Source organism: Doryrhamphus excisus, chromosome 4 (assembly GCF_030265055.1).
Source record: "Doryrhamphus excisus isolate RoL2022-K1 chromosome 4, RoL_Dexc_1.0, whole genome shotgun sequence".
NCBI lineage: Eukaryota > Metazoa > Chordata > Actinopteri > Syngnathiformes > Syngnathidae > Doryrhamphus > Doryrhamphus excisus.
The window spans coordinates 5,839,701-5,859,530 of record NC_080469.1 but is presented as its reverse complement, the minus strand read 5'-3'; the positions used below and the strand labels follow the sequence as shown (position 1 = coordinate 5,859,530).

Genomic DNA, 19,830 nt, shown 5'->3' with positions numbered 1-19,830 from the left:
CGTCCATTTTTTTATACCTCAGTAGGTGAGCTGGAGCCTATCCCAAAGTGTAACAACCAACAAGTTAGAATCTCCAATTAACCTAACACACGTTTTTGGGATTGTGCCCAGGGAAAATGAAGAAAAGAAACACGTGAGCATAAGGACAAATACACACACACGCCCACATTCATTAATCACGCCCTTTAGTGTTATTTTTCTTAGTTTTACAGACACACCAAAGATGCAACATCCACCACGGAGACTAAGTAGTGGGACGACTTTTGGATGTTTGGACAAGTGGGCCTGGCTAGATATATCTCTTCTTCTTCTCAAAAGTGTTTGATGCGGATAAGTCAGACCACTCATGTTCTTCCACACCAAACTCATCCTAAAATGCCTATGTAGAGATTATGCGTTTGAAGGACAGAATTGCTCAAATGTCTTGTTAAGATGACAAATGTAGAATAGAAGGGGAAGCAAGCTGGTTAAGCTGGTAGTAAAGCCAAACCCATACACATGCGCACATTCAGGCCTTTGTGGCCTCTTCAAGCCTACTGCCATTAAGGTATTGAAAAGTACTCAAGTAGCCATATTGCCCATTTCACCACATCCCAAACAGCTAGTGTACAGGGATCATTCTAACCAAAGCACACAGCATGGTGATTATCAATCTGCAACGCTCCTAAGTGGACTTCCTTTCCCAGTGCAAAAAAGTGGCAAAGGACCCAAGCCCAGAGACAGTGTCTAGGACTGGGACTGTACCATCAGCCTGCTGTTCCTCATGCCGCTGCTGCTGCCACTGCTGCCGTCGAAGAGTTTTGCGTTTGGCGTAATCGTGGTCAAACGGCGTGGCCACGTAGAGAGGGGATGTCACACCTGGGGTGGCAACTGATGGAAGTGAGGAGCTGAGGACATTCCCTATGCCTACTGAAGAGCTATTAAAGTCTTCATCCATCACAGAGGTAGATTTCTCTCTGAAATTAAGAACAAAAAAAATATTTATACAATAAAAGATTGAGTCATTCCTGCAGGGTCTTAATGGTTACTTACTTTTCATTAGACCTGGGTATGGTGGGCATATTCTTTTCTTCCCCTCTGGCAAAAGGCCCTAAAGCTGCATCGACCAATAAACTGAACAAGGCCTCATGGTCGAGATTGGGCTCATTAGCCTCCAGAAGCTTTAGGATGGTGGTGCTGAGACGAAAGTGCAACTACAAGAAGTACATGTAACAATTCCTTTCAATCTGAGTGCTTTTTACACACCAACACCATTAAGTTTCTCATAATTCAGACCTGCAGGCATGTAGGCTAAAATAGCAGTTATGTATGAGTGATTTACCTCTAAGGCTTCCATAGCCAGGTCAGGTGGATTGTGATAATGGATTTTACGAGGGTATCTGGCAGCCTCTTCATGCAGAAAGTGCGCTGCCTTCAAATTTAAAAAGATGACTCTCAACAAACCGGTACAGAATCACATGACAATATCAGTAAAAGATTAAATGATGGGATGGGTTTTACACAGAAAAGAGAAAATTGTTGAGTGCTATAATAAAAACTCTCTATGCTTGGTTAGCCAGCAACTACCTCCCCTCCATTTGCACCCAACCTTTGTGACATCGTATTTGAAATCTTAAAAGTTCACCTGCCTCCAACAATCGAATCATAACAGAGCTATGACTAATGCCATATATTCTTTTCACTTGAGAAAACACAAAAACGAGAAGGGCGTCTTCTGAGAGGAGGGATGCAGTAAGCTTTGTTTCTGTAGGTGGATTATGAAACCACCTTCCTTTTTTTTGCAGTCTACTTAGTGTATATTATACTATAGTGTATATAGTATATTCAACCTAACTCGGATTCCCTTGTTTTTAAAATAAATAATATATTAATGTTTACTTTTTGTGGGGTAACATGTCAGACTTACAAAAGGTTAAAATCGTCCTCCCTGTGTGTGCAGGGTTTCCACTACATGTAACTGATCGTGATGCCACGATAAAATAAACCTATAATAAATAAATATGAGTTGTATTTTTAAATAATTTATCGTATGGATCAATTTATATGCGATATAGATACATATATAGCTTATTATTTACGCACATCTGGACCACAATTAGAAATATAAAAATTAGGATTGTCAAAGTTAACCTGTTCATGACACGTTAACGGTGGTTTCTTTTAACGGCGGTATTTATTTATTTTTTTGACGAACGTGCGTGCCTTCTGTTTGACTCTCAGCCCACACTGTAGTTTGATTGAAGCACAGTGACTCTGTAGCCACAAGCGGGGACAAATATTGAGCAGAAATGGAGAAAGAAATTAGTATTTAGATTGGTACAGTTAGCTTCAAAGCCCTGCCAGATGGCTCTTGTAGCAAGACCAAAGTTATTTGTATCTACTGTCGCTGTGTTTGACATATCACGGATTACATCACCTGCCAGACACTGGAGCAGTGCAGGTATTGTTTTTAATGTCATATACAGTGCTACCTTGGCAACCATTCCCAACTAACCAGTGTTTTGTTTTTTGTTATTTTAGATACAAGCCATCTCTCTACTGATTTTTGCATTGAACTGCGAGGTAAAATTTGAGCTGCTCTTTACAGGCTGTCAATGTGATGACCGTGGCTGAAGTTGAGTGCTGTGCTTGTATTAGCATCGAAATCGCTAGGGAAAGATTTGACACCTCAGTAAAACATATACATTAAAGCTATCTGATTTATCTTATTTATGATGTATTGTATAAAACTATGCAGGAACGACATTAAATGAAAAGCACTAAATGAATACAGAGACACCATCCCGCTTGGTGGACTTTGTTTTTCAGCGAGGTTGTGTACCACAATTATGCACATTAGCACTCAAAGTCATCAAATCTTACCTTTATGCATTCCCACATAGTATCAGCATTTGGGAGCAGATATGATGTGAACAAAAAATGGGGGAAATACAGTAAAGTAGCCAATCTGTGTATATTAAAACGATAAGATGGTGTGTTCAAGGACGGTCAAACAAAGCAGGACAAATCGACGGTCACATTAAACATTAAAAAAATCGGGGGATTTTTAAACAATAGTTACAGTATTGGAATGAAATAATATTTACTGTAGCTGTTTACTTTGCCATCATGTTTTAACTGTGTATTAACGAATGAATGTTGTATTTTAATGTATCATTTACTCTGTTTACTTGCTTTTATTCAACTCCATTCTTCTGTAAAGTGTCTGAGTATTTTGAAAAGCGCTATACAAATAAAATGTATTATTCTTATTATAAAATTAAGTTTTGCAATGTTCTCAGTTCATGTTCTGCTGGTTGTTGTAAAAAGTGAAAGAAGTTGATAAATAAGTAATAAAAATTATTTGTCATAGTAAAAAAAAATGCAGACACAACAACGGCACGATAGAGCGGTAGCAGCCCGCCCTCCCATGCAGCCCACCACCACACCTTCAAAAAATCATTGGGGAAGCCCTGGCGTGTGTAGGTTTTCTCCTCCCACATCCCCAAAAACATGAATGTTAGGCTATTTGGAGACTCTAAATCGGTCATAGGTGTAAATGTGAGTGTGAATGACTATTGTAAATACCTAACTGCACTGTTAAAAATACTCTGTTGGTTATATATGGCCAAACACAACATGTGAAGTGAACAGTTTACCTTTTGGTAAAGCTGCAGATATTCCACAGGCGGCTGTTTGCGTTTCTCTGCTATTTTCCCCAGCATATAGTGGATGAGCCATTCTTCTTCATCACTGTCTCCCTCACAACGTGAGGCACCCTGGAAGCACTGAGATGCAGTCTCTAACATGGAATCTCTCCTTTCTTCCATCTGAAAACAAAAAGGCACAGCAGTGCTTTAATAAGCCATTTTGATGACGACTACACAGCTACTACCAATTGATGTGACACCTCTGACATCCGGTGTGAAACAAATGACACAACTGCTTGTTAACATTTGCCTCACCTGTTTTACTACCTCTGGGGGGAGCTCGTCACGCCACTGCTTTAGCTGCCGTGAAGCAAAGGAGTGCAAAGCATATGATATGGTTCCATATTCGATCCACAAAGACAGGTTGGAGCTGTCTATCTCCAGGGCCCGCTTAAAACAGTTGAGCACTGCCTGCGAGTGTTTCCATATGGGTACGTCACTTTTTAGCTCATTAGAATTGAGTTTCTCCTGAATGCGACTGGCCCTTGCTAAGGCCATTCCTGCCCAGGAGTCAAACCTGTCAAGAGAGACGTATTGAACATCAACGCAAGCAAAGTGTGGGGGGAAAAAAATAATTTTTAAACCAAAACTTGCCAAATCAGAGATGACATACCTGTTTGGACAAACACAGATGTCATGCATATAAAACTTCATGGCTTTGGACTGCTCCTTGTTCTTGAAGTGGTAATCAGCCAGCAGATAGTAGATCTCATTAATGATTGGAGGGGCAGGAGGGCTTCCATCGGGAAGGCTTGGGACCTTAGAAAACAACACATTGAAAATATTTGAGTGGAAAAACAAGGGTTTGAACTCTTTTGAATAGTTAGTGTGGGTCAGCCATACTTTTATACTTGTCATGCATAAGAGTTTGTTAAAAACAAATGACAAAACATGAAAAACCTGAATGCCAAATAGTATTTAAAGGGGACCTATTATGCTTTTCTGACCTATAAATGTAGTTAGAATGTTATATTCTTGTGTTAAACAATGTCAAAAATTCAGGTTTTCGCTTTTGGAAGTGAGCCCTGAAAGAAGTTTGGGATGGGTCAAAATGCTCAGTTTCAGGGGGTGTTGCAAAACTGTTTGTGGTGTCGCAGAAGAGTGGGCTTCCTTATGGGCGCGGCTGTAGGCGCTATACGCTCTCTGCCCCTCCCCAAGCTCTGCTTCTCTATTTAGGAAACAAGCTCACGCAAAAGTTTGTTTTTGTGTACATGAACGTGATCTATCCGCCAAACTGTTGCTGAAGCCAGAAGCGGCGCGCTGTCCACAACTCAATACAAAACGTTGAAAAATTAGCATAACATTAGCATAACTGGTCCCCTTTAAAGGAAGCTCAAAACCCATTTAATACAAAAGCAATGAATGAAAAGTGCATCGTATTGACACATCAAATTTATGGACAAATAAAATACAGCCTGTCACACTTGACAGTTGTTTGATCTATATATTCCCAGACTAACCTTATGTGTCATATCTTCGATGTAAGCTGCTACCTCCTCCATGGTGAGGGTGGGAGTTTCACTTGGGGGAGCAATTCCTGCAAACCTCCTCAACAGATTAGCTAAATCTGCAGATACCGTGCTTGTTTTGTAGCTATCAAACTCAGGCAGTGACTTTGGTTTAAAATACTGGAACATGAAAAGGGCATCACTCCACAGCAGCTCCACCTGCAACACATTGATTAGTTCCAAAGACCAGTCACCAGATTATACTTCTCATTATAATTGTGAGAAATGTTATTGTATTAAAATAATATTATAAATAAAATATTTAAAGCACTAAACTCAACTGGGATTTCTGGTGGAAACCTCTACCAGAGTTGTATTCAATAAGTAATTCAAAGGGTTTCCTTCAAATGCATTTGCAACTAAGGTCACCCCCTAGTGGTCTTGTGCAGAGATTACAAAAATACAAGTCATTAAATTTTGTTTTGATCAATTTCTCCTCTACTAATTTGATGCCATTAATAATAAAACAGAAACTAAATAGCATTCAAGTCAACAATGCCATCCATCAAATTTCTATGCCGCTTATCCTCACGAGGGTTGTTGGGGTATGCTGGAGCCTATCCCAGCTGACTTCAGGGGAGAGGCGGGGTACACCCTGGACTGGTCGCCAGCAACCATTCACACTCACATTCATACCTATGGACAATTTGGAGTCGCCAATTAACCTAGCATGTTTTGGAATGTGGGAGGAAACCTGTGTGGCCAACATGCGGTTTGTCACACACATTTGCTAATTAAGCAAATTTTTTACAAAATTGTCTGGCTTTTAACTTGGCTAGAGTCCGGTGGTCCTTTGTGTCTTTTAGTTTTGATTGGCTTTATTTAATTTTAGTTTTTTTTACCTACTTCTTGTATTGCTTTTATTCTTTTACTTCTTGTTTTTAATATTTTAGTGTGTGAAGTGTCTTTGTTTTTATTTGATCTTTCAGGTTTGACTGAAGTAAATTTGTACTTTTACTTATTATTTACGGTTTTAGTCTGTGCAGCAGTTTCCAAACAGTGTTTATAGAATGCTATAGAAATAAAGTGGATTGGATTGGCTATTAAATCACTTACGGTTTACATTGTCTATTTATGAACAGTGTTTTGGTGAGAGAAAGATAATGTCCTGGTTGTTCATTCATTTTCTACTACTTATCCACACAAGGGTCACAGGGGTGCTGGAGCCTATCCCAGCTGTCTTTGGGCGAGAGGCGGGGTACACCCTAGACTGGTCGCCAGCCAATCACAGGGCACATATAGACAGACAACCATTCACACATGTCCTGGTTAATGGTTCAAAAATGGCTTCGATTTTATGTACAGTAATTCAGGTGTAGCAATTAATGATAATTGAATCTGTCAGTATTTTGCTGCTGTCATAAAAAAATGCCACATTTGCATATCTGTGATCACTTCTATGAGGACTGGAGTATCTTACCTGAGGAGATGAGTGGTCTTCAAGGAAGCGGGCCTTGCTCTTCTTACTGGGGTAGGCATATAGACAAAAAAAGCACTGCTCTAAGGCCATCTCCAACTCCTCTTTATAGGGATGTGAATCATTGTTGGCTGTGGCTGCAAATTCTTTTTCCAAAATGTGAACCTATGCGGAAGTAGGTATAATATTCAGTATTATGACAATATTTGTCAAACCAGGCTATATACAAGTCACACCAACAATTACGTTATGTGAAGTTTCAAGGCATACATAGTACTGTATGTACACAAACAGACTTACAAAAAACTTGAGCAGTGCTCCACCTGAACTGCAGCACAAGGAGCGACGGCCAAGATACTCGTGAGCAGTGTTCAGAAGCATCAGAGAGGATGGCAGCATCGGTGAGTCCGAGTCATCTGAAAATTCATGTTAACGCAGTCACTAACATGACAAAGCAAAAAAAAACTGCATGCAAACGAAGACTCAACAAACCTTCATCATCTCCGACAGCAACATGCTGTTGAAGCATACAACTAAAAGCAGCCTCTTCGTGTTTGATTATGTGATATAGAATAATCCATGGCAGCACAGAGAAGAAATAAGGCTCTTTGGGATCGTCAGAAATAGTCATGCTTAGGTCAATCAACTGAAAAAAACAACCACAGGACATATTAACATCCAAGACAAACTAATACAATACAATAAGTAAATTTGCATTCACGCTCTCTTCTAACCTGAATTAGATTGTTTGCCAGTCGAGCCATACTAGAGAAGTGTGCAACATTGCTAAGGAGCTGTGAGTCCTTAGTAAAGCAGACCTCAATGCCATCCAGCAGCTTTGCAATGGTGCCAACCCATTCCTCCTTTGCAGGTGGAGAACTAGTTGTTGAGGAGTTTAGCTGCTGCAGGGCTTCATTCATAGCCAGCTCACTTGCTTCTAGACATTGTTGGTAGTCTTGTAGCTTCAACAGGGAATTCTGTATGACAGAAGATGCACCAGTAGGCCTGTCACAATAGCACATTTTGCCACAGTAGCCACAAAAGCAATTAAATTAATTTCTCAAGAGTATTTAACATTTGAATGTCTAGAGCTTTTAAATTAAATAAATATACTAAATTAAACGGACAAAAGATGCCCTTTGTGTCAGAATTAAGAAATAGCATAAAGTAGCATAATCCAACCTGAAGCAGTAAAAGCTGAGCAGGACGTTCTGGTGCTGAACTAACAAAGTCCAAATGTTTACTCCTGCTGCCATAATTAAGAGTTGGCTGCAACAGGCGCACGACTGACTCAAAGTCAGACGATTCAAAAAGACGCTGGATTTCCTCCAATGACTGACAGCGTTCCAGAGACTTCAGTCTTTTGTCAATCTGTCCATGAAAACAGAAAAAAATGTTTTTATTCAAATAAATGATAAAAAAAACATTTTGTAAAAAATAAAAATAAAGCAGTACACTGACCTCCTCTACAGAGATTGCTGCATCTACCCTCAAATTTGGCACTTTGATTGTATAATATCTCCCTTCAGGAGACTTTGGTTTGCTCTGCAACAGCCCTGTGCAGACATCATAGCTCTCCAGGGCCAAGTCCATGTCTCCCTAGAAAGAGGAAAGAGACATTACAACCCTTGTCGGATCTGGTTGAGATGAGCGTACAACTGATACGGTCAAGAGGTTAAAAAACAAACATGTACCTACCTGGAGGGCAAGGAAACGAGCCTTCAGCCAGTAGACACGCACTATGACATCTAACCAGTTGTCCTCAAATAGATCTTTTTGGGATGAACCTAAAGCCAGGAGCAACAAATCAGCCTGGAAATGTTTCCCAGGGAATTCATTCTCAGCTATGTCATTGCAGGAACCACTGCTGCTTCTTCTAGGAGACACTAAAAAGGAAAAAACATGACAAAGTAGTTATTAAAAATGCTTGTCTCTATAAGATAACTTTTGAGAGGGGAAAAAATTAAATCCAAGAATTTTTTATTTTTTTTAATCTAAATTGGTTGGTGAGCTCCTAATTGAACAACACTAAACATACACACCTATCTTGCCTTTATTGTGCGACCATTGCTCCAACTGCAATTCCATACAGGCCAAGCTCATTTCCAGCATTTCCTGTCCATGAAGCAGAAATGTACCGACTCATCACAATGTAATCATTGTGATCACAACATTGTAGGTTCAAGGGAAATCCAAAGTGAATGTTATTGATGACTATTTCTCAATTACAAGAACTACAAAAGCACATATTTACACCATTATCTTTCATTTACCCGGATATGTTGGTTACTACAGTCCCGAAACAAAGGGTTAGGAAGACCACAGCTATGTTTCCTCCAAGCCTGGTAGACTTCCAGCACCACAGCAGTCAGACCAGCAGGCCACTTCTCCATGAACTTCTGACCCACTGCTTTCAGATAGCACAGCATCAAGTCCAGTATTCCTCCATTGGTCATATTTCTCAGTATGAAATTATGAACATCCTGTTGTTCTACAAAAAAAGGAGACATGATTTGTTAAAATGAAAGATGCACATAAATAAATGAACTATTAAATCAAAGTTTACCGGATTCCATGTATTCAACTGCATCGACTGGAAGGCAGCTTCCATGTCGAGGCTGCATGTCCTCTTTCCCGTCACACTGTGTCTCAAGATTACTCAGACTTTCATCTTCATTATCAGGATCAAACTTCTTTAGCCTGCAAGAAACCAGCACATTGGGTGTAAAAGGAATCATTTGCTACACATACAGATTACAACACAAGAGAACAAACATAATTGACAGAGATGATGGCTACCTGGAAGGAAGATACTTATAAAGTAATTCCTGAAAATCAATCTTCTCTTCTTTTTTACATTTAGTATTCCGAACCCGTGCAGAGCGGCGCTTGGCTGTTTCTCCATTATCTTCTACTGTACGTTTCCTTTTTGGTGCCTTCTTTGCCTTGTCTGTCAGGCAAACATCCATACCCGTAACTGCAAATAGGTAGGAACTATGTTAAGACAGTAAATTGTTACATGTTTACAGTAGTATTAGGCATCAAGAAAGAAACCAGCAGTTGTTTCTAGTACTAACCAACAGGTGGAGCTGCTGTAGTAATTTCTACAATAGAAATTTGAGTGGCAGGTTGAGAGAGCACTGATGGCTCAGAGAGGAGAGTAGGTGGAAGAGATGAGCTGGGGCTGCTGCTCAGCACGGTTGTCTGGACGGTGCTGATTGGACTGCAGGGTTCAGGAAGGTTTTGGAGGAGGTTGGGGTCACGGTATGACGACAAGTCAATCCTGCGTCCAAGACCCAGTCGTGGTGGTCCACATGTGGTCTGATATCTGTACATTGCCACAAGGCTTTCACCGACATGTTTCCACCTGTGTTGAAACAACAGTCCTGTGTTACATTACACTGTCTGAGTAGGTATTTGAAATAAAACCCAGAATGTCCTGAAATACTTTAAATAGACACTACAGTAGAAACACCTCCTAAATCAGTCCATTAGTGAACAACTAGGGCTGTCAAATGATTAAAATTGTTAATCAGATTAAATGGCTTAAAATGAATACCGGTTAATCACCATTTGAAAATATTCCTGGTGTGTATGTTATTTATTAACAGAAAGATAAATGACAGGACATGATTATATATACCTGTATGTATCTATTAACAGCTCCAAATGAACTAAAATGTAATTAAGCTAAGACCCCATACATCTAATTGCCTAACACACGTCTCCAATAGTACCAGAATATTTGAATCATACACACTGTGTTATTATGAGCAACAAGGAAGTGCAATTAAAGACACCATGCAAATGACAGTGAACTCACAAGTTCAAATGTTGCTAAAAAAAAACCTACTTGTTATGTTTCTGTTTATTTATAGCACACATTCAAGCATAATAGAGATGTTGTGATGGAAGTTCAGAGTGTCCGTGAAGGCACCTTGCAATGTGGTTGAGAAAGTGTTGTCTCTAGGATAAATGGAGAGACGAATGTGCGAGTTGGTGGTACATGAATCGTGTACGTCCCGTTGCAGCACTGGAAAAAGCAGCTTCAAAAAAACTGCAGAAAACGATGGATGTCCAGAGACGTTTTGAAGTCACAATTAAGCTCTACCACAAATGTACAAGAAAGTTAGACAGACAGCTGCTAAGCCTGATGCAGTTGACACGTTGGTAGTCCTGCGATAAAATGACACGCTTGTGTCTTCTAACAATGTTTACCTAAAAATACTACTGTTTAGTTTCAAGAAATATTTGAGTTGCTGACATTTTAAAATGTCCCCTTTAGATTTTGTTTCTTTAGTTATTGGCCGTGGATTTCAGCATCGCTAAAAGGCTTGTTATAAAAAAAAAAAGATTATATTTTACTTTTTCTATATTTATTTAGAAAAGAATAGCCCACTATTGTAGTGTTTTTTTTTTTTTTTTTTTTAATGGTAATGGTTTTATTTCATTTGAACATGCATCAGATTACAATTGAGTGCATCACATAATCAGTTCACAGTTCCACATGTCCAAAAGGAGTAGGAAGAAGCAAAGCTTATTAAATCCTACCCCTCCATCTGGTACTTTTACAATCAGTAACTGTTACATTTGTTCACTTCCTGCTTTCCTAATATAATTTTTATTTTGTTTTTTTTTTTGTCCCGTACCGAAGTATGAGGTGATATGACCATACAATGTCATAATGGGTTCCATAGTAAGTGTCAATATAGTGATATGTATAGCACATCATGACTGGTTCAAGACAAACATCAACTGCTTGTCTTGTTTCTTGAATTCGCTCATTGTTGTGCATACTATTTGTACTTTGCACATACTATTTGTTGTATGCATCTTGTATGAAGCTTAAACATTTTCACGAGTATATGAATAGCACACAGATTTTCACCATTCGCAGGCACCCACGAAAAACAAGACATCTGCTGTACTCTAACAAAAAAATAAAATAAATTGAAGACTTACGAGAGACAGCGAATGGGCTTGATCAGGACAAGATCAGGGGTGGGTTCGGTGTTCGAGAGAGCCTGTCTGCGTTTCCGTAAATCCAAAGCTTCTTCCAAAATGGTTTTGCGCTCCTCTTCCTCCACTTCCACATAGTGAACAGACATGTCACTGCAAAAAAAACACATCACATTCAATGTCATATAGCCCATTTTTTAAAATAAGTCCAAAAAACAACAGAAAGACAACTGCAATCACCATCTCTTGAACATCTGCATTGTGTCCCTTTTAAGACCGGGCTGTTCCTCAAAGATTTTCTCTTTCAACACCAGGCCTTTAGTGTAACAATGATCCTTTTCAAGAGCCTTACTGATGAAGTACAAACAACCTGCAATATTTATGGAGATGCTCATCATTTTTACACATGAAATGGCAGAAAACAGACAGCTATGAGAAGATAGTGATGTTAAACGCACAGGTGTAGTCACATAGTGTGTAGAGAATAGTGATCAGATTGTCCAGGCATGGCCAGTGGTCTGGGTTACACTGCAATCCCTCCTCAAAGGCGTGCCGAGCTAGAGGAATGCGCAACAGCCGCACGGCCACTTGACCAATTTTGTGCCACATGTTGACATCAGTAGAATCCAATAAAACAGCCTACAAAAACACAGACAAGATTATGAACAGCTCATGAACACTTGTACAATAATGACTCGATTGTAGTTAGAGTACAAGCAGTTTTATGATTTATAACCGATTAATCACTCTAAGTGAATATGTAGCCGGTATATTAATTATTTTGACTGCGCTGAGATTCTGTCGCTCTGAAGAACTTAATTTTTTACACCATAACAAGCTGTGACTTTGTAAAACAATATACTACACTTAAAGGGGCCCCATTATGCTCAGTTTTCGACCCTTTGTACTGAATTGTGGTCTCCTATAGAGCAGCTACACACAATAACCGTCGCAGAAAACTTTTCTGATTTTGCAGAATCTGCACCTATTCTAGCTGTATTTCCTTTGATTTGTGCTTCCTGCCAAAAACGGTCTGTTTTAATTTATTCCACCCACGGCCCGCCTCTGGGCATGCCCACTCCGCAGTGATTGGTCACACGCCTTCCTAACTATGAACCATATAAGGAAGTCTGTCCCTCTGTGACATCACAAAGGGACAGTTCTACCACGCCTTTTGAAATCGAGCATTTTGAGCCATCCTACACTTCTTTTAGGGCTCACTTCCAAATGCACAAACTTAATTATCTGAAACTTTAGCATCGTTTAACATGAGAGTACAACATTCTAACTACATTTATAGGTCAGAAAAGTGGAAAAAGTATCATAGGCCCCCTTTAAGTGCCCTTGTCCCTTGTATTGAGTCTAGTAATGTGATGCATGTTTTGATAATTTTGTTTGTAGTCAACTTTGTTTGTTGACTTCAGCATTTGTTTTTGAGCTGTTTGCAAATAATTAGTGGCTGCAGATGGAATTTTACAATTGCTAGTTAATAAGACTAATAATATTGGTCAGATGTTTTTGTGAATAAGCCTTTTATAAACATATAATGTATAGTTTCAACTTTAATTTAGCAGTATTGTCATATCAGATATCGTCTTTTTTCAGACCCCAATATCGGTATTGCCCCCCCCCCTCCCAAAAAAAAAAAACATATTGGTCGGGCTCTAACTGTAAGGGCAGTGTCAATGCGTTATTGTTTGACCTCCAAGTAGAACTCCATTGCAGTATCAAGGTCATCTCGGGATGCAGTCATACTGGCCAAGTTTTTAAATGTGGAATACTTCAACATCAATCCGGGATGCTTGAGACCCATGCTCTGATCTTCGGAGGGCATGGCCTAAAATAAAAGAAACATTCGACTGAGACACTTCAATAAATGGACACAGTTTAAATAAACTAAATTGTGATTTTTTAAAATCAATTTATTCATTTATTGATAATTAATGCCCTGTTCACAAAAACACCTATATTTAAAAAACAAAAAACAAAAAAGGGGAACTTCACTTTTTAAAGAATTTTGTCCATTATTCACCATCCTTATGTGAAAAATGAACACATTTCTTTCGCTTTCTGTGCATTAAAATGCCAGAAAATGAGTTAATATGAGCTAGTTAACGATGTGTGTCATTGGGAGACACTTTCGACTACAAAACGAAATCTCAAAGTTGACCAACTTTTCGGCTTATTGTGACAACCCTCAGCAATACACTTGTGAAGCATGATTTATAAGCTAGCGTTAACTTTTCAAAACTAACAACACAGTACCAGCACCAGGAGGCAGCGTTACTAGGAAGTAGCTTGTAGCTCGCCTGTAGCGAGGCATTGTGTTATTGCGCCAGAAATATAGAACTTCACGTTATCTGCTAAAATACCAATATTGCTGTAACTCGGCTAATATATAGGTCAGTTATGTAAATGGAACACTGTTGGAGTTTTTTGTTGATATTGATTTCATGTGGCTTAAGCGCCAAAAAAGCTGTGTCCCAATGATGTGCATTGTTAGCTAGCTCATATTAACTTGTTTTCTCGCGTTACATATGCAGGTAAAATGGAAATATATGTTCATGTTTCACATGAGGATTGTGAAAGATGGGCAAAATTCTGTTCAAAAGTACTGTTCCCCTGATCCCAGCTGTGCCAGACCTGAGGGATAATATAAACGGGATTAAAAAGTTGTCCAACTTTTGAAGAAGTGGAATTAAATGTACATTTTCATTTTGTCTTTGTTAAACACTTAGCCATAATATTTTACAATATTGTAGCGCAGGTGATTTACAATTTTCTGCAGGTCTAGCTTGCCTGGTAGCCTGGTTTTTCAAATTGTTTGTATTGTCACAAAGTGTAATCCTCAACAACTATACTTGTATGCTACTTTACCTCTTTGAGGAGTGGTGTTTTAAGCAGCTCATGATATGCCTCAGAAGACTCCTCAAACTTGTCATGTTTCTGCAGATCTAAAGCTTTGTGATACAGAGCAAACGCTTCTGCTTCCTGAAGACATGACAGAACAACATCAGCAAAATATGCAGTATTAAGGATGTATTGTATGGCTAGATTAACAGTGCCAGTACCTGAGCCTCTTTTGTTCTACTTTTTTTACTTCTCAGGGGGTCTTGAGACTCATCTGCAGCTGTCGAAGCTGCATTCAATGCTGCGATACGAATCTGTAAAAACACAAATTGAAAATCAGACGATCATGTGTGGGGACTGCACAATTTTAATACGGTGCAGCAGTTCAATATAGCACCTTACCATTTTTAAAACACAGATGGTGCGCTGTCTGGGAGCAGATCAACCACCTTTACTGCTGTTTGTTGCTCAGCACCTCTCGGATCTGTTAACGAGTTAGCAATAAAATGTTACTGTCATTTGTGTTTGGATAGGTCAAATATCACACTGTCGCTAATGTTAGCTAACCCGACTCATGTCAATGAAAGTATAGCATAGTTAGCTTAGCTTTGCCCTGAGACAGCTTTGGATTCGAAATAAAAAGCCTAGTAAATCTTCGTTTAAGTAGTGGTGCTGTGATTGTAACGAATAGCAATCCAACGTAATAGGAACAACTACAAAGATCCATTAGGGTTCCATAATGTTGGCAGACGTAAATTTGGGCTGGCTAGTGTTTTATTTACCGGGGCAATCTATCGGTAGAAAAGCAGACTTACCATTCATTCCCACCTCGACAGCCACTGCAGTTATAATGTTATTTTATTCAGGCAGTATACTCGAAAAACACTGCAATCAAAAGTACAAGCTAAGTTGAAAACTTAATCAATTCATCAGCCTTTGTTGTTGTTCTGGAGAGTGAGCATCTCTGCAGCGACTGACGTGGGCAACTCACTAGTAAAATCATCGCTCATTGGAGAATTCAGGATTCGTCTGGCCAATCATATAGTTGCATATTGAATGACGCGCATTCAAGAAAAAAAACTATAAACGATGTTTAATATTGCAGTAAAGGATGCATTTGTAAAAGTATATTCGTGAATTCATTAATTCGAGATTATTTATTTACCTCCAATTCCGATAAAGGCACACTACTTTAGTGATTTAGTAGTCTGTAAAATTTATAGCTTAAGTTACTTAGTTAAGTTCGGTTTCGGCTTTGTGTGAAATTGAATTCGTATTATTCTACTTCCGCTAAAAGGTGAAGCGATACTAGCTAGTGTATTTTGCAAAAAAGTTAATAAGAAATGATGATGGAGCGTTATGAAGAATAATGCTGATCATGTAGTGGGCATGTTACACACTTATCAAGGCTCACAACTGCGCAACTGTGCCATTTAAACAGTTACCCATTTAAAAAATAAATAAATTGTTGTATCTTGGTGTAACCATTAGATGGCAGTGTTGACATGAGTACTCATGCAAGGACTACAGTGGCGTTTCCATCTGCTAATATTGGCCTGATTATTAACATTCCGAATTGCATTTTGTTTCTGGTGCTCATGTGAGTATTCCCTCATGAGAAAATCTAGCTTGCTTATAGATGGATAATATCATCAGGGAATGCTCTTTTTAATTTTTTTTACTATAGCTTCTAAATAAATGGTGATGCATTAGTTAAACAGTGAAACAGTGGCACTTTCAAATCTGATTTTAAGCTGAAAGACAGGACATAACCTGGTCCCTGCCAGACTATGAGTTTAGCTTAATTTACCATGGTGATACAGATAAAAGTTTGCTGAACACTCAAGTCCGGCTTTCAACTCAACTCATCTCACAAACCGACTAGACCCCCATACTGTTTGACCTTCAAGACATGTTTAGGATGTCAAATAATCAACCTGCCAGGTAATCAAACACCCACCAGAGAACAAAAGTTCCATTACAGTATTTCAGATTGATTGGTTCCACTGCAAAGAAGCCTCATCCCTTCAGTGAGTTTAACTGTGTTTACTGAAAACATATATATAATAATGCCCACTGTATGTTTTATTTTTACCATAACAAACTACACTTATGCTTTTGCCCAGCAACACGTTTTTAATAACATAATGGCCTGCAGTTTAAGAAGTAACACTGGGTTTTGTCCTCGATGACCCTTTCTTGTTGCAGTCCCTCTGCCACTCACATACATCATCACTCCACCTCTCTCTCTCTCTCTCGGCTGAGACTGGTTTGCTGGCTCCATTATCAATTCCTTTTGTCAGCATGCCTGCAAAAAGCATCTTACGTCACAGTCATTACAGGCTCTATAAAAGCCAGTGTAATGCAGAATCACTGCGCAATTGACACGGCTACATCTCAAGACATACTGTAGAGCAGATTGTCTCAAGTCATGACTTCCTCCGGCTTCGACCTTTATTTCCCTTCTACCTACAAGAGGAGAGTGGTTGTGCGAAGCGCAGGATATGGATCTAGTGGAGGTACAGAGTCAAGGGCTGCCTACGCCAGTCACTCTGCCCCGCCATCTTATGCATCGTCATACAGAAATTTTCCAACACACAGTCGAGCTACCGCCAGTTCTTTCCTGCTCTCTACTCCGGGGTCGACAGTTGCCACCGAGCTCCGCCTTGACCAAGCAGCACAAGTCACCTCTGAATTCAAACGAATAAGGACCCAGGAGAAGGCTGAGCTGCAAGACCTCAATGACCGCTTTGCAAGCTTCATTGATCGGGTCCATGAACTGGAGCAACAGAACAAATTTCTGGAGACTGAACGCCTGCTGCTCAGGCAACGCCAAACAGAGCCATCGAATCTGCGGGCCGTTTATGATCACGAGATCCGCCAGCTGAATGCTGCAGTGGACGAGGCCCGTCATGAAAGACAAGCTGCCGAACACCACAGAGATGACATGGAGCGCTTGCTGAAGAACCTTCAAAAGCGCTATGAGGATGAAGTTCTAGGTCGGGAGGAAGCAGAGGGCAGGCTTATGGATGCCAGGAAGGAAGCAGATGAAGCAGCCATGGAGCAAACTGAACTGGAGAAAAGAGTTGAAATCCTGTTGGATGAGCTGGCCTTCCTGAAGCGTCTCTGCGAGAGTGAAATTGCAGAACTCCAGGCCCAAATACAATACAGCACCGAGGTGTCAGTGGAGATGAACGTTGTTAAACCTGACCTATCAGTCGCTCTGCGGGACATCCGAGCCCAGTATGAGACGTTGGCACAACGCAATCGGCAGTCAGCAGAGGAGTGGTTCTGCAACAAGATGAATGTGATGGCGGTAGGCACCGCTCGCAATACAGAGAGTGTGCGTAATGTCAAAGATGAAGCTGGTGAATATCGCAGACAGCTCAAAAATAGGACGTTGGAGATTGATGCCGGCAGAGAGATAAACCAAGCTCTGGAGAACCAACTGCTGGAAGTGGAGGAGAAACAGAGTGCTGAGATTTCTGCACTGCAGGTGAGAAACTGTGTGATTTAAACCCATTGGCACATTTACTGTGAATTGTATACAATAATGTACACTTTTGTTTTCCAACACAGGATGCAATTAAGCAACTGGAGGAAGAATTGAGAGCAAACAAGAATGACATGGCCCGCTACTTGAAAGATTATCAGGATCTTTTGAATGTGAAAATGGCTTTGGATATTGAAATTGCAGCCTACAGGTCATATTTGTACACATTACTTGTATGATTTATTATGAAATGGATGCCACTAATAATTCCATTCTATAATTCTGCTGTGTTTGTTTTTGTTTCAACATTAGAAAGCTGCTCGAAGGAGAAGAGAACCGCTTAGATCGCTGTGACCAGAGGTCCTCTCTTGTTTACTCTCAAACCATGTTTGCTGGTGCACCTCCTGGAAGAACTGTGGTCTCCATGCAATCCCAAATGCATTCTGCTGCTCCATACCTACTGGCCCCCCGCTTGTATAGATCAACAATCCCCACTGAGGAGAAAATATCTGCAAGTGATGCACAGCAAGCGGAGGCAAGACCCCCTCAAGAAGAAGAGGACAAAACAAAGGAGGAGGGAGGGGGAGATGAAGAAGAGGGAACAGATGAAGCTGAGGGGGAAGGTGAGTATGTTTTATTTATCACAATGTTCATATAAACTGTGCAATGTAAAAAGTAATGTAATTAATCATTTGTAAATATAACAATCAAAACACTGTCACGGTGATATTGATTGAATTATAATACATAATGTCATATATATTATCAAATATGTCCGACTGTATCAATAAATTACTACTAAATCTTGTTTCTCCCTGAAGAGGATGAGGCAGAGGATTCACCCAAAGAAGATGACGAAGAAGAAGAGAACAAATCTGGTCAGGAAGACGATGGCGAGGATGGCGAGGATGGTGAAGATGAGAAGGAAGAAAGTGAAAAGGAAGTGGATGAAGAGGCTGATGACAAACATGGCAAAACAGAGTAGCCTACTGTTTCATGTTTGCATACGACTGAAGCAAGTCCTATCTGTTGCATGCATGTATGTTATTTATTATCAAAGCTATGAGAACATCATAAGGAACACAACTAAAAAAAATCTGTATGGAGATTTGCTTGCAAGCACCTTTGTGAAATTGTGTCAGAATATGCCTGAAATCTCATGCAATAGAGTCATACTCTCTCCTCACTATCCATAATGTGTTGCAATAATAAAGCCATGAAGCCCCATAAACCTGAAGTGTATGCAGTGTTTTTCATTTTTATGAAAACTTTGGTATATAGGATCAAATTAGCTGCCAAGCAGTTTGAGATTTTGCACCATTCAGCTTAACTGAATAAAGCAGCAAAGTAAAAAAAAAAAAGTTGTTTTGTTTTTATTTGACTTGGCGTCTCATTGTTCTGATATATCTCTCTAGTCTCTATGTGATCACTGAGCTGACGCCAGTGTTTTTCTTTCATGTCTCACCCTCATCCACTTCCCTGTCTATAAACCGACTCACACTGAAACCTTTATGACTCAGCTATTGCACTGCCCCAGTGAATCTGTCCAAGTGTCAGCTCCTGCAGGACAGCCAGGGATGGAAATTTCATTATTTCATTAGGGAGGGGACAGAGATGGTGGGGGGGAAGGGGGCAGGAATGACTAAGGGAGGAGCAGTAGAGACATATCTCATTGCATTAAACCTTGACAGAGGACAGAGTGTTTTATATCCGGCAAAAAGATGTCAGTTCTTCCTTTCAGCATCTGCAGAGGCTCAATCTATATCAGCTAAATAAATAACATGCTCGATATCTTCTCTTATTACACCTCAGAGTAATTAAGTAGAAACACACAAACAACACATATCAAGGTACAATTGGGGTAATTTATGAAATATTGATGCCAATGACCTAAACTACACTGTATGTGTTGTC

The 19,830-nt window shown here is 39.8% G+C and overlaps 2 protein-coding genes across 5 annotated transcripts in view; one reads left to right on the top strand and one right to left on the bottom strand.

Annotated features, from left to right (window-relative positions):
• Window positions 1-15,417, bottom strand: part of cabin1 (calcineurin binding protein 1) — a 40,868-nt gene extending 25,451 nt beyond the window's left edge. For 2 of the 4 annotated variants that reach the window (XM_058070864.1, XM_058070865.1), the window contains exons 1-27: window positions 15,239-15,417; window positions 14,826-14,907; window positions 14,645-14,737; window positions 14,451-14,564; window positions 13,276-13,410; window positions 12,032-12,212; window positions 11,814-11,943; window positions 11,577-11,726; window positions 9,692-9,981; window positions 9,414-9,591; window positions 9,181-9,314; window positions 8,888-9,105; window positions 8,657-8,729; window positions 8,313-8,500; window positions 8,076-8,213; window positions 7,797-7,985; window positions 7,349-7,591; window positions 7,107-7,260; window positions 6,915-7,030; window positions 6,618-6,779; window positions 5,150-5,356; window positions 4,303-4,448; window positions 3,945-4,206; window positions 3,639-3,809; window positions 1,322-1,411; window positions 1,033-1,193; window positions 745-956 (exon numbers count right to left, since the gene is read on the bottom strand). In XM_058070864.1, the coding sequence (XP_057926847.1) occupies window positions 745-956; window positions 1,033-1,193; window positions 1,322-1,411; window positions 3,639-3,809; window positions 3,945-4,206; window positions 4,303-4,448; window positions 5,150-5,356; window positions 6,618-6,779; window positions 6,915-7,030; window positions 7,107-7,260; window positions 7,349-7,591; window positions 7,797-7,985; window positions 8,076-8,213; window positions 8,313-8,500; window positions 8,657-8,729; window positions 8,888-9,105; window positions 9,181-9,314; window positions 9,414-9,591; window positions 9,692-9,981; window positions 11,577-11,726; window positions 11,814-11,943; window positions 12,032-12,212; window positions 13,276-13,410; window positions 14,451-14,564; window positions 14,645-14,737; window positions 14,826-14,828 (4,138 nt within the window). In that variant the 5' untranslated portion in view covers window positions 14,829-14,907; window positions 15,239-15,417. The remainder of the gene's footprint in view (window positions 1-744; window positions 957-1,032; window positions 1,194-1,321; window positions 1,412-3,638; window positions 3,810-3,944; window positions 4,207-4,302; window positions 4,449-5,149; window positions 5,357-6,617; window positions 6,780-6,914; window positions 7,031-7,106; window positions 7,261-7,348; window positions 7,592-7,796; window positions 7,986-8,075; window positions 8,214-8,312; window positions 8,501-8,656; window positions 8,730-8,887; window positions 9,106-9,180; window positions 9,315-9,413; window positions 9,592-9,691; window positions 9,982-11,576; window positions 11,727-11,813; window positions 11,944-12,031; window positions 12,213-13,275; window positions 13,411-14,450; window positions 14,565-14,644; window positions 14,738-14,825; window positions 14,908-15,238) is intronic. The other 2 variants (XM_058070866.1, XM_058070867.1) reach the window with 1 other exon arrangement.
• Window positions 15,418-16,702: 1,285 nt separating this feature from the next.
• Window positions 16,703-19,129, top strand: neflb (neurofilament light chain b). Its single transcript, XM_058070818.1, has 4 exons — window positions 16,703-17,919; window positions 18,003-18,127; window positions 18,229-18,539; window positions 18,738-19,129. The coding sequence occupies exons 1-4, from the start codon at window positions 16,855-16,857 to the stop codon at window positions 18,899-18,901; spliced, it is 1,665 nt and encodes a 554-aa protein (XP_057926801.1). The 5' UTR covers window positions 16,703-16,854; the 3' UTR covers window positions 18,902-19,129.
• The last annotated feature ends 701 nt before the right edge of the window (window positions 19,130-19,830 follow it).

Excerpts from the sequence above, each read along its gene's own strand:
- neflb (XM_058070818.1), top strand. The coding sequence starts at position 16,855 with ATGACTTCCTCCGGCTTCGACCTTTATTTCCCTTCTACCTACAAGAGG. Across the intron at positions 17,920-18,002 it reads CTGAGATTTCTGCACTGCAG|GATGCAATTAAGCAACTGGA; the intron begins GTGAGAAACTGT and ends TTTCCAACACAG. Across the intron at positions 18,128-18,228 it reads ATTGAAATTGCAGCCTACAG|AAAGCTGCTCGAAGGAGAAG; the intron begins GTCATATTTGTA and ends TTTCAACATTAG.